This window comes from Podarcis liolepis (assembly GCF_965112155.1).
Source record: "Podarcis liolepis genome assembly, chromosome: 1".
In the NCBI taxonomy this organism is placed as follows: domain Eukaryota; kingdom Metazoa; phylum Chordata; class Lepidosauria; order Squamata; family Lacertidae; genus Podarcis; species Podarcis liolepis.
Window position 1 is genome coordinate 7,572,780 of NC_139554.1, and position 12,319 is coordinate 7,585,098.

Below are 12,319 nucleotides of genomic sequence, written 5' to 3' on the forward strand. Positions count from 1 at the left end.
GTCCCAGATTACTGCTGGAGCAACGCAATAATGCCCTCTCTGGAACAACCACAGGCCTCTGCCCTAAAGCAAGGCAGTATCCAACCTTAAGCAAAGAGGCTAGCCCAATGTAAACATCACTAGGCCCTGACAAGGGGAAAGCTTGGCTCAAAGCAAGTGTCCTCAGAGCTCCCAGTAAAGACAGGAAAAACCTTTTCTGATGCCCCCCAAGAAGCAGCTTACTGATCTGCAGATGGGAGAGTTTCTAATTTGGGTCGGCAAATCCCAGGCCTCACAGGAAAAGAATGAGCTACATTTGGATAAGGCTACAGATTATGGGGAATGTTTAAAACTACAACCATCGGCCGCGATTTATCTTTCTTTTCTGTGCAGCCACTAAGCTCCGTTTTCCTTGCATACTTGAAATTAAACGTCAATTACAATAGTAAGGTTGCAAATTATGGTATCAACAGCATAAGGAAGCCGGACTAGAGGAATGGGGAGTGGGGCAGGGGAAGGGAGAGCAGAGGCAACACTGGAAAAACTGTGGCGGGATTACCAATGTGCACGTTTGCCAGGTCTAGGCTTCGGAGCCAGCCACATGTTATGACTGCTGCAGGACACATCAATTTGTTACTGTTCACACATGGATCTTTTGCAAGAGATGTGTGTGTGTACACAAGCTTTGCTTCATTCGCATTGCCTGCTAAAAGGATCCTGCGCCAGAAAGAATGGCCAGTATGTCCTGCTGTAATTGTAACACGCAGGACTGCACTCAGTCCATATTATCTGCCACCTGCACCAATGCTCACAGGTGCTTCTGGTACCATTTAAGCCAATGTTTCCCAAACTGGGGTCTCCAGGACCACCATCCCTGACCACTGGTCTTGCTAGCTAGGGATGATGGGAGTTGTAGTCCAAAAACAGCTGGAGACCCAAGTTTGGGGAAACTTGATTTAACCAGTAGTAAAAACCTTCAGCAAAACCTGCTTTGGGCTCTCATAGCTACAGCATTCAGCTAACTCAGAAGCGGGAAGAACCATTTTCGTGCCGAGAGTCACATTCTCTTCTGGGCGACTTTCCAGGGTGGGGGCATGCAAAGGTGGGCGTGGCCAGAGGCAAAAGTGGGTGGGGCAATGGATGCAAATTTCACCTTTCTGATGTAGGCTAGTTCCTAGGTACACCCACCCCCTCTACCCTCCCATCCAGGCAAGCAAGTTCAAGGGCATATTCCAGCAAGGCAAACACACACAAGGAGAGGGAAAAGCAGGACCAGCAGTGAGTGCAGCCTGGTGAGAGCTCCTGGGGCCAGACAGATAGGCTTGGAGGGCCATACTGCCTTCCAAGCCTCAGGTTTGCCACTCTATAGCTAACGAGATTCAAATGTCATTTAGAGAGGCACATCTGGTGGGGAAGGGGAAGAGGGCGACTGAGCGGAGCTAATTATATTGCAAGACTAAAACTCCGAAAGATTCCCTCTACTTCCTGCCCATTTACAGGAAATTGCACATCTGCCCACATCTCTCCTCAACCGTGAAGGAGAGAAACATGATGGAAAGGAAACCTCAGCTCTCGCCGCACTGACCGCGTTTCCACGCTCTGCAGCACAACCCCACAGGACTCCCTTGGCCCTGCCATGTCCTCGACCGCAGTACCTTTGTCGGTTTCATTCTTCAGCTTCTTGGAGTTGCTTTTCTGCAGCGCTGCAATCCCATCTTGTTTCACCAAGTCAGCCGCTTCTCTCTTTTCCCCTGCCAAGTTCTGGTCAGCATTATCCATCAAAGGGATATAAGTCGTTGCATGAATCAAAGGCTCGTCTACCAATGTCATGACTGGAGTTTTAGGGAACAAAGGGAACACAGGCAAAAGGTGCTTCAATTATTCAGAAATTTATCAGTTTCATAATTTTTGACCTGGCAACGTATCGCGAATCATGGTGTGTGTGTGTGTGTGTGTGTGAGCGCGTGCATGCGCTCTTACGCACACAAGCTCTGTGCAAAAACCACAATGTGGGGAAAGCCATGAAGCCAGCCAATGCTTATTCCATCCTTATTTCAGACTTCATCATATATTGCGATGTTGAAAACCAGATCTCGACCAGCCCCAGCACACACTGTATCAGGGTAAGAAAACCCTAAAGGATTCCAGGTTATTTTAACTTTAATTAAGAATGGAGTAAGAACTTTGGCTCTCACTTTGTCATCAGAAGTCATTATGCAACACTACTAAAGATCACAGCTCACAATTTATTATGCAACACTGCTGGAGTTCATAGGTGGCATAGACCTGAGTGTAACCAAACACACACACACACACACACACACACACACACACAAATATGCATGGAAGAGAACAATTGAAAAGCTGTAATTGTAGAGTATGGCTGGGCAACCACAAGGTTGTCAGATGTGGCACCATCAACGGAGACTGTGGAGCTGCAAGCTTGCCTCCTTGCACTGCAAGTTCCACAACTCTCTATACCCTGGTTCAGTACACCAAGGCATGAGAAGCTGCGCATGTACCAGTGAATGCATTGTTGCATACCTGACATGCACACAAACACAAAAAGCTTAGGCCATCGGTTGCTGAATCCTTGCCTAAAACCACAGTTCCAGCAGATGGTGCTGCAACCACCTTAAATATTCACCTTGCATCTTTCACCCACATAAGCAAGTCTAATAATCCAAGCAACAATTATTGCTTATGTGGCCAACATTAGCTGTACTTTCTCTTTGACCCCTTCGGGCTGCAGGGGTGGGAACAGAGCATGCCTGAACACTCCTTCCACCAACCCCATTCCTTGGGACTTGGACAACCTACAGCGACACAGCACAGTTCTTCTGACTGCACCAACAGGCCTTGATACAGGAACTGCCATCCACATCCACACCTAGGCACCAAGAGAACTAGTCATCAGATTTCCCTTCCCCATTGCATAACCCTTCCATGCCTAGGCTTGCCATTCAGCACAGACGTCTCTTTCTCACCCACCCCTCAACCATTTGATGAAACTGAGTTTTTTCTAATCACATGATGTAGTATAGTTTCAAGGGTATAGGGTACAAGCTTTAGGGAAGTGGAAGATACGCCAAATGATACTACTTTTATTTATTTTTTAAAATGATTTGAAAGCATTAATTGAGCCATACCAGTTCCTTTTCCTGAGAGCTAGAGTTTTTCGGGGGGCAGGGTGTCTCTAATGCAGGGTTCAAACTCTTGCTCAGTGCAGGTCACAGATGCTGCCTGCATTCTCCCTGGCCTGTTTTTGGATGTAGCCAAGCCATGAGGTTGCAAGTCATTCGCAATTTGCAGGCTCATGGACTGCTGACTACTCTCAGTGCAAAGTGCTGGCCATTACCGTTAAAGCCTAAATGATTTGGAACCAGCACATTCACAAAAACCATCTCTCCCCATACGAATCTGTCACTCCACCAAGATTAACTGGGGAAACCCTTGTGCATATCCTGCCATCTCCCAGAATGCTGTTGGGTGGAACATGTGCAGCACCCAGGCTGTGAAACTCCCTGCCCAGGAGACTTAGCTGCCCTGCACAGTGAGGTTAATTCTGATGCCACTGGAAAACGTTTTTTCATTCTTACAGACTTTCAACCTGATCAGAGTTTGATTGCACTTAGTTGTTCTTGCTTGTTTTGTTTCAACACTTCTTATTGTTTCAAATTATAAATGTTGGACACATTGGGCATTTTTTAAAACAAAAACAACCCGGAAAGCAGATCAGAAATGCTTTCACAGAATCAACAATTTGAAACCATGAAATGGACTTAAGAGCCCATGGTTTGAAGTTTCTTGTTAGTGGCAGGCAGCTATGGTTTGCCCAATTTGGATCTCACAGCAAACCATGGTCAGGGCAGGGAAGAAAAGGGAGAAAGAACTCTATGTGAGAGAAGGGGGGAACCACGAGGCAGTCACAAACCATGGTCTGGCCAATAACATCTGAACTAGGTTCCTCTGCACCCATGAGAACAAGTAACCTCACAGAGTAGCTGTTCCACATAGACTTGTTTCAGCCCCTTCAAGAGAATCACTTGAGCACCTCCATGTCGCTCACCTTGACCAAGAGGACAACAAGAAGCAAAGATTGTGCAGTGCTTGCTATTAAATGAGACATAGAGTTACTGCCTGGATTCTTGACATACCATTGCTTGACCCATGTGTCAAGCCCTACTGCCTTGAGCGGTTTACAGGAAGACAGAATAAAGATTTCAGAGACAGATAAATACTGATGGACCGGAATCTGATGTTCATTTTTGTTACAAAAGTGACCTAGGCACATTCCTGAAAGGGAAAACAGTAACAGCAAAAGAAGAAAACAGGGCCTGTCCTGAGCTTTAAAGCACTAAGAGCAGATATAGAGCAGATGAAGTGTTCTGCTTGCTAAGAAGTTTATTGTGACTAAAGCTTCATAAGGAGGCAGCACCTGCTTCATCAGGTTGCATGAAATGATCGACTGGGTCAGTCTGGCACTGTGGTTGAGTAGAGAGTCCAGGGTTCTAAACCCCACTCAGCTGTGAGCAGCGGTCGAAATTCGGCAGGTACATTTTGCATCTGGCTCCTGGCCACTTGCGACCCAGTGAAGTTGCCCAGCCCCAGGGTGGCGCCTGATGTCTCCAACCTCTGGAGCCACATGCCTGGGGATCCTCGGATCTTGCCTGTTTTCACACACTCACAACACACCCTGTAGAATTCTATCTGTAATATTTTATCTGCACAACCAGAATGAATTTCAGGAACCCAAAGTTTTTTCTCGAAAAATACGACTTTTGAGCCTTCTGGCTCCCAAATGCTAACTAGACATTCCGTTTGGCATCTAGCTTATAAATCTGAGTTTCTAACACTAGTTGTGAAGCTCACTGGGACCTGTCACCTTCTATCAGTCTAACTTACACTACAGGGGTAATAGGAGTATAAAATTGGAAGCAGCGGATAGAGAAGAGAGAGAATTACACAAGCTGCCTTGAGGTCCTTGGAGGAAAGGAAGAATAGAAACTTAAATAAATAAAACAATCACACTACACACATACATTTAAAAAAGTGTCATTCTGTAAATGTGCTTACATGCATGTACAGTGGTGCCCCGCAAGACGAATGCCTCGCAAGACAAAAAACTCGCTAGACGAAAGGTTTTTCCGTTTTCGATTTGCCTCGCAAGACGAATTTCCCTATGGGCTTGCTTCGCAAGACGAAAACGTCTCGCGACTTTTTTTTCTTTGTCTAAAAACAAAGACATGTTTTGTTTATAAAGTTAATTTATTTTCCCTTAAATTTTTGAACTGCTCTTTACAGTATGTGTGACTTTAAAGAGCAGTTAATAAACTGTTGTTGTACCAAATTTGGCTTTGTTTGGACTTTTTTTGACCATAGGAACGCATTAATTGATTTTCAATGCATTCCTATGGGATTTCGTGATTCGCAAGACGAAAAATTCGCTAGACGACAAAAATTGCGGAATGAATTAATTTCGTCTTGCGGGGCACCACTGTACATGCACACACAATCAATGCAGGGAGGAGCTGTTTTGTAACGTGACATCAAAAATGAGCACACACAGGGAAAGGAGAGAGAAAATGAAATGAGAACAGCAATAGCATACGTAAGTCTATCAATCAAAGTTAACAAGATCCCGTATGTATAGGTCAAAACGTCATTAGATTTAGATAGATCCAATAGAAACTTGGAAAATTATATTCTGAATCAGCCCTGACAAAATCACATCAAATATGTCAATGAACTCCTGTTCTGCAGCCTCAAGCTTAATCTGCCCCTAAAGACGTTTTGCTTGAGTAGAGCAACCTTGAGGTCAAAAGCAAAATGCCCTGGGAGACTGTACTGTTCACACACACAGCAAGGGGTTACAACAGGCTCTCTACTCCTTCCCCCTTCTGAATTGGCCTGGTGAGTACCCTATTTTCCCAAACATTTTTGAATAGTGTCTCGGAATGCAGAGAACAAATCCTGAAAATTAAACTCATGGCAATTACTCCATCCCCACTGACGATGAAAGGATCTTAAAAGAAGAGTGAGAAAGAGAAATCTGTATATTACCATTATCTGTCTTTTGTTTCTTTGCAGAAACTTTCTTCTTGCCTGATACACTTTCTTGTTTTATCTCATGATGCAACAGGAGAGGGTCCTGCTTTTTAGTCGGGGACAAAAATGAATCAGTCTTGGCATCCTGGTCATCTATAAAAGACAAGACACATCAGGCTTTAGAGTGATCTAACATGGTATGTGTGCATGCATATATGTATGTATTTAGACACTGTCAAGATAGACCTCAACATTCTGCCACACTCTAACATGACTAAGAAATGGAACACCAAGAAACGGAACACAGACTGAGGCTATGCAATGAAGAACAGCCTCAATTGTTAATGGTTGGGATCTCAAGATACAGGGGAACGGTATAAATGCTGAGCTCCATCAGTTTCCACGTCTTCACCTTTACTTAATTATGAAATTGAATTCACCCCTGTAGGGAAGCCAGAAGGTACACACTGCACTTGGGAACAATGCAGAGGAAAATTTGCCCAGCACCCAAAAATGGGTGACTCCACTCAACAGGAAGCCTCCAAACAATTTTGTATGTTTTAAAATTCAAATGTAAATAATCTAGAGACTGTCCTGTGTTAGGTGCCATAGATTATATATACATATATACACCCACACCAAGGATGCTGTGTCACTGTGCCAAAGTGAGACACACTTACACACAAACATCAATAATAATACCATGATCCTTACAATATACAAGCTCTGTCTCCCTACATACCCTCTCCTATCATAATGACAAACATTTTGCTAATAATTAAAGAAACAGAAATAGTTATATCTGTTATTTATCAGAAGCACCTGTGCGGAAGGCTTTAAATATAGGCCAGCAGAAGAGTTAACACAGAACTGCAACCAAGAATGAATAGTGGATTAGTAATACCACAACTGTTTTTTGCTTTTGTTACTCTGAACATCTGGGTCTGGGGACAAGTTCTGAATAGCCCAAAAGCTTGCTTGGACCAACAGAATATGCCTGTTTTTGAAGCTGCATTCCACAGATACGAGGCAAAACTCTGCTCTAAGAACACCAGGAGGTGCAAAACTATCAGGGGTTCAGCCTCCCGATACAAGAGGTAGCAGGCAAACTTTTGCATGCCAATATGAAACTTTACATAGCAAAGCATTTCCTGAAATACTAAAGAGCCACTTCTTCATGGAAGTCATGGGGTTGTTAAGCAGCAAGGTTCGCATCCTTATTCCACATCTGATTTTGAAACTAAGTTTTGCAAAACATTGCCTCACTTGTATTGTGCTCAGACCACAGAGCTGCTAAGACTCAGGTCTAGAGAGATTAGCCGTGAGAGAAGTTAACTACACTTCAGAATATTGAATTACTGCAGTATTTATTTTTTTAAAAAAAGAAAGCCTAAAAACTGCAGCATATAGAGCATCTTGCAGCAGCAGCAGCAGCACTGTAGCAATCATCAAATGTGCACATAAACAAGCAGCACGTTTTTATTGTAAAAATAAAGAGAAGAGAGATCAGGGTGGAAGGGGACTGGTAGAGAGATAACAATCTGGTATAATGCAAGAACATCAAGCAATTGCAACAGAGGATGCTGGTGCAGAAGTAATCTGGAAATGAGGAAAGACTGCATGCTTTGGCGAGAACTTTTATGCTGAACCTGTGACACCAGCTAGCCTTCAAGCATACTGGAAAGTCTTTTACTAGATCTTAACAGTAGCGATCAAATGCAGGGTGAAGAAAGTGCCTCATGCTGAAAATATTCTCCACTCCTTTTATATTTCCATCTTTGCTATCCTTAGATAAGACGGTGGCTTACTACAATACAGCACCAAAAAGTGTGGGATTTATTGGGTGGGGAGCAGAAATAAATGAGTCCAATTCTATGGAGGCAGCAGGAGTTAGCTAGCAGTTCCACCGGGGCTGAAAATAACCCCAAACCTCTTTTGGAAGCATTCTGCAACAGGACACTTAAGCTGCTTTCAGACAACCTGCTTATTGAGCCCAAAGTCTGCAGGAAGACTATATGACACCACATCACGGAATTAGTGTTATCACACACTTTCCACAGCATTTCCAGATTAGTTTTCCTTATGGCAAAAGTGTCTAATTTGGGGGATGTGGGTTTGCTGTGCAAGAGCGCCAAACCCACTCTGATAGCACAGCCTGAATTTATCATCAATCAAGGCCATGTAAGTGTAAAACACTGACAGTCTGGAAGCACCCTTTGTATTTTAAACCAGGAGCAAAGCTTTACTTAGGGCAACGCTTGTGGAGGTGAGAGAAAGCAGTAAAGTTGTATTGTGCCATTTTGTATTTTAATCCATCCCAACAGCTTAGGAACCCGAGTTGGCTAAACCAAGCCCCTGCCCCCAAATTCTAGCATGAAGATACCTATTCCATTCTTCTGCTTCTTTTGTCCTGCCTTCTTCTTTGACCCAGCTCCATCAGACGGTGGGGTGGGCTGTTTCGTAACAGGTACTGGCTCCACTTTCTTCCCTCCAGACTTGGTGCTGTCCGGGTCTTTGGGTGCCTGCTCCTCTGGGCTCCCTTTACGCTTCTTCTCCTTCTTCTTCCTCTCTCGGAGGCCACTGGGGGCCTCTGTCACACCCAAAGGGGCAGTAGGGATAGGCTCCTCTTCTGCCCCCAAAGCATCAGATAGCTTGAAATCTCGAGGGGCGCTCTCCGAGTCAGACTCGTGGAGGTTCCCATTCTGAGCCTCTTTCTTCTTGCTCTTCTTCTTCTCTGCCTTCTTTTTATCAGCCTTAGCAGGCGGAAACTTTTGGTCCCTCTTTTGTTTCGCGAGGGCTTCATCGTACAGAGTTTCCTTCATAAAAAGCCAGAAGAAGAGGAAGATGACGGCAATCACGACAGAGGGGACGAGGACAATGAAATAGGTCGACTCGTAGAATTCCATTGTGCTTTTCTTCACTACTGCCTATAAGAATAAATCTGCAAAGAAAGAGAGAAAGATGTTAATAAGCAAACCTTAAGAAAACATTTTTCAAAGTCCATTTTTAAAGAAGCAATACAGGAAGAAGAGGGATTCCTTAAAACATTAAAGGGAGTCATGACATGAAAACTATCAGTAGCGGACAAGGTTTTCTGACCAGAAGCTACTCCTTGGTAGTGGTGCTTGGTTGGAAAAATGCTGGGTGTCCTTCTGAATTTTTGCAGGTTATTTCCTAGGAGCACTTCTATGATGTTGTACACCATTTTCATTCTTTTAAATCCCCTCCAAAAATTGATGCCCACAAAATGCAAGGGAGGGAAGCAAATCCCTTTTGGTTCTTCCCCTACACCCAAGAACTTAGCACAAAAACCCCTGGACCAATTTGTTTGTAATTACGTTTCTTTAACGTAGGGAAATCTCTCTCACACACACCTGAATGCTATTTTCAAACAAACTGGCAATGAGAGTCTTATCGTGAAATTTACAGCCCATTGTTTGCAAAGTTGGTTTGGAATGGGCGCTGCCCTCCTTTTTCCTCCTGTGGGCCAAAAGTAGAGGCCCCGCAGGCTGTGACGCTGCTCACATCTGACACACACCCAAGCTCAGAATGCACAGACTTCCTCGTCCCCCATTCAAGTTCACACAGTTCAGGGCTATCTGGTGCCAAGACCAGCTACCCCCCAGGGCACAGCTCCAGAGAGATTGAAGAGCAACACTACTCAACAAGTCGGAAATGCAAAGTGAGGAAAAGTATCGGAATCCACAGCAAAGTTATGGGGGCAGCTTTAAATCCGTAAGCTTTCACGGCAGCTCAACCACTCTCTCCATTGTTTAAAGATCAGGTGTGTCCCTGAACACACACATAGCAAACACGTCTCTGGGAATCTATAACCGGAAAAGGCTTCCGGAAGCGCAGTCATCTCATGCTTTCAAGAAATGTGGGTGGTCTGCAGAATTTGCATGTCAATGATCATCAGAGAGTTTGATTCTGCTTCAAAGTGTTTAGCAAAACGAAACCTTTTACACTCATTCCCTTCTTTTTATTTTTCTACAAACCACAACACCTCCACTCATAGGCACCTGCCCAACCCTAAAGATAGTCCAAGGTCCTTCTATGTATTTACAACCAACACATTCACACCCCTACATATCACACAGCTCAGAATATTCGAAGGGCTGCTTTCTTCCACGTGAATGCATCCCATTTACTGTGTTCATCTGAGGCCTGGCTCTGCACTGGCAGATGTGCCTTTTGCTGGAGTGAGGGGCAGGGCCCTCTCAGTTGCAACACCCCATAGGTTGGCTCTCTCATTTATGCAGGTCCCTTTAGGCGAGTTGTTAAAACTTTTAATGTTCTGGCATGCTTTGAGGGGCAGCTTTAAATTCCTCCCTATTTGTTCTCAGTTTTAATGCTCTGTTTTAAGACTTCAAATTGGAGAATTTGAATGCTGTGCACTCTCTTTGTGGATCATTTCTCCAATAGAATAATGTATAAATAAGCCACGACAACTATTTATTTGCTTGCTGCTTTGAATCCAAAGGTACAATTTAAAAAGAGGATGTTTCCTTGTTGTCTGTACTTCCTGCAATCAACATTTGGCTTTAGGGTCAAGGCAGCAAATTGTAATTAGAGCAGCCACTCTAATTTTTTTTAAGGGGGGTATACAACTGAGAAAGTACACAATAGAAGTTTATATGATTATATAATATTGGGGAAGAGTAAACACTCCTCTCTCCCATAATACTAAAACTCAGTAATGAGTTGATGTTCAGGGCAGAACTGATGGGTAATGAAGCACTTCTAATGAAGTGTAATGGAATTCACTTCAAGGTGTGGCTGCTGTGGCAACTAGTGTCTTCACTAACTTCTCAAAAAAGGATCAGACAGATTCACTGGAAACAACAGTTGATGAATCTATCAGCCAGAATCGCTAAATGGAACCTCGGTGTTGAAAGGAAGTACACCCCCCCCCAAAAAAAATATTTAGAGTTGGGGACAAAAACTACTGCCTTCATGCTCAGCTTGTGAGGTTTGCTGGATGAGCCAGCTGGTCGCTGCTGGGAAAGAAAGGGTGCTGGACTGGCTGAATATCTGCTCTGAAGATCCAACAAACCTCCTCTTAGGTTTTAAAGCTGCCAGAACAGACATGGTTATTAGCAGTCCAACCATCAGTCCATTGGGCCCAGCAGCAGTTTTGTCTCCAGTATGGTGGCAAGTCACGGAAGAGCTACTCTCTCCCAGCCACTCCTAGCTACTTGCAATGTAGGGTGTGGCCCCATAATTTTTGCATGCCAACATATATCACCCCAGATCTCTTAGGAAACCCATCTGTTGAAATTCTGGTTTTTCACCAGGAAGCAGAGGGGAGAGGGAGGCCTAGGCACAATTTCAGTTATTTGGTTAGCCACTCACTAGGGTTCTTCTTAAAATACATTTTTTGTAATAAATGTTATCAGGAATCTTATTTTGCCAGCCTCACTTAAAGGTGAAGGTTAAAGGGACCCCTGACCATTAGGTCCAGTCGTGACCGACTCTGGGGTTGCGGCGCTCATCTCGCTTTACTGGCTGAGGGAGCCGGCGTACAGCTTCCGGGTCATGTGGCCAGCATGACTAAGCCGCTTCTGACGAACCAGAGCAGCGCACGGAAACGCCGTTTACCTTCCCGCCGGAGTGGTACCTATTTATCTACTTGCACTTGACGTGCTTTCGAACTGCTAGGTGGGCAGGAGCAGGGACCGAGCAACAGGAGCTCATGCCGTCACGGGGATTCGAACCACTGACCTTCTGATCGGCAAGTCCTAGGCTCTGTGGTTTAACCCACAGCGCCACCCACGTCCCTACTCACTTACTCAGGTTTAAAACTGCCCACCCTTGCAATATGTGGGCTCACTTCGCCACCATTTCTACCATGGTTTTTCCAGAAAAGGCCAACCTTTTTACTGTAATTTACAAAAAAGCAAGCGGGCAATATGGGCAGAATACCTTGTGTGATAAGAGAGCACAAGGGGGTTACTGAGCCTATGCAATGCAACCGCATCAGACAAGCCCATGATCTGCCATTGTGCGGCAAAGCCTCACCTGCAATTCAGCAGGCCTTGCTCTGCAAAGCACTGCAGGCGTTTACAACTCCAAGACCTGGGACGGATACATAAAAGAGTTGCTGAAGTCACATGATGAGCAGAGGCCCAACAATTCTGCTCACCTTGGCCTCTGGAGAAGGCACTACTCTGAAGAGGCTCGGCCTTTTGCTGCAGCTTAGGGCAAAGGTAGGCAGCAAGCTTCACCCCCCTAGTTGCGCTGAGATTTGGAGGGCACAACAACTACATCTGGAGAAAGAGGCTACAGCTGG

The 12,319-nt window shown here is 44.7% G+C and overlaps 1 protein-coding gene across 8 annotated transcripts in view; it reads right to left on the reverse strand.

Annotated features, from left to right (window-relative positions):
- KTN1 (kinectin 1) overlaps positions 1-12,319 on the reverse strand; it is a 112,474-nt gene that overhangs the window by 74,588 nt on the left and 25,567 nt on the right. For all 8 annotated transcript variants that reach the window (XM_083514187.1, XM_083514185.1, XM_083514184.1 and 5 more), the window contains exons 2-4: positions 8,411-8,968; positions 6,043-6,180; positions 1,635-1,811 (exon numbers count right to left, since the gene is read on the reverse strand). In XM_083514187.1, the coding sequence (XP_083370313.1) occupies positions 1,635-1,811; positions 6,043-6,180; positions 8,411-8,933 (838 nt within the window). In that variant the 5' untranslated portion in view covers positions 8,934-8,968. The remainder of the gene's footprint in view (positions 1-1,634; positions 1,812-6,042; positions 6,181-8,410; positions 8,969-12,319) is intronic.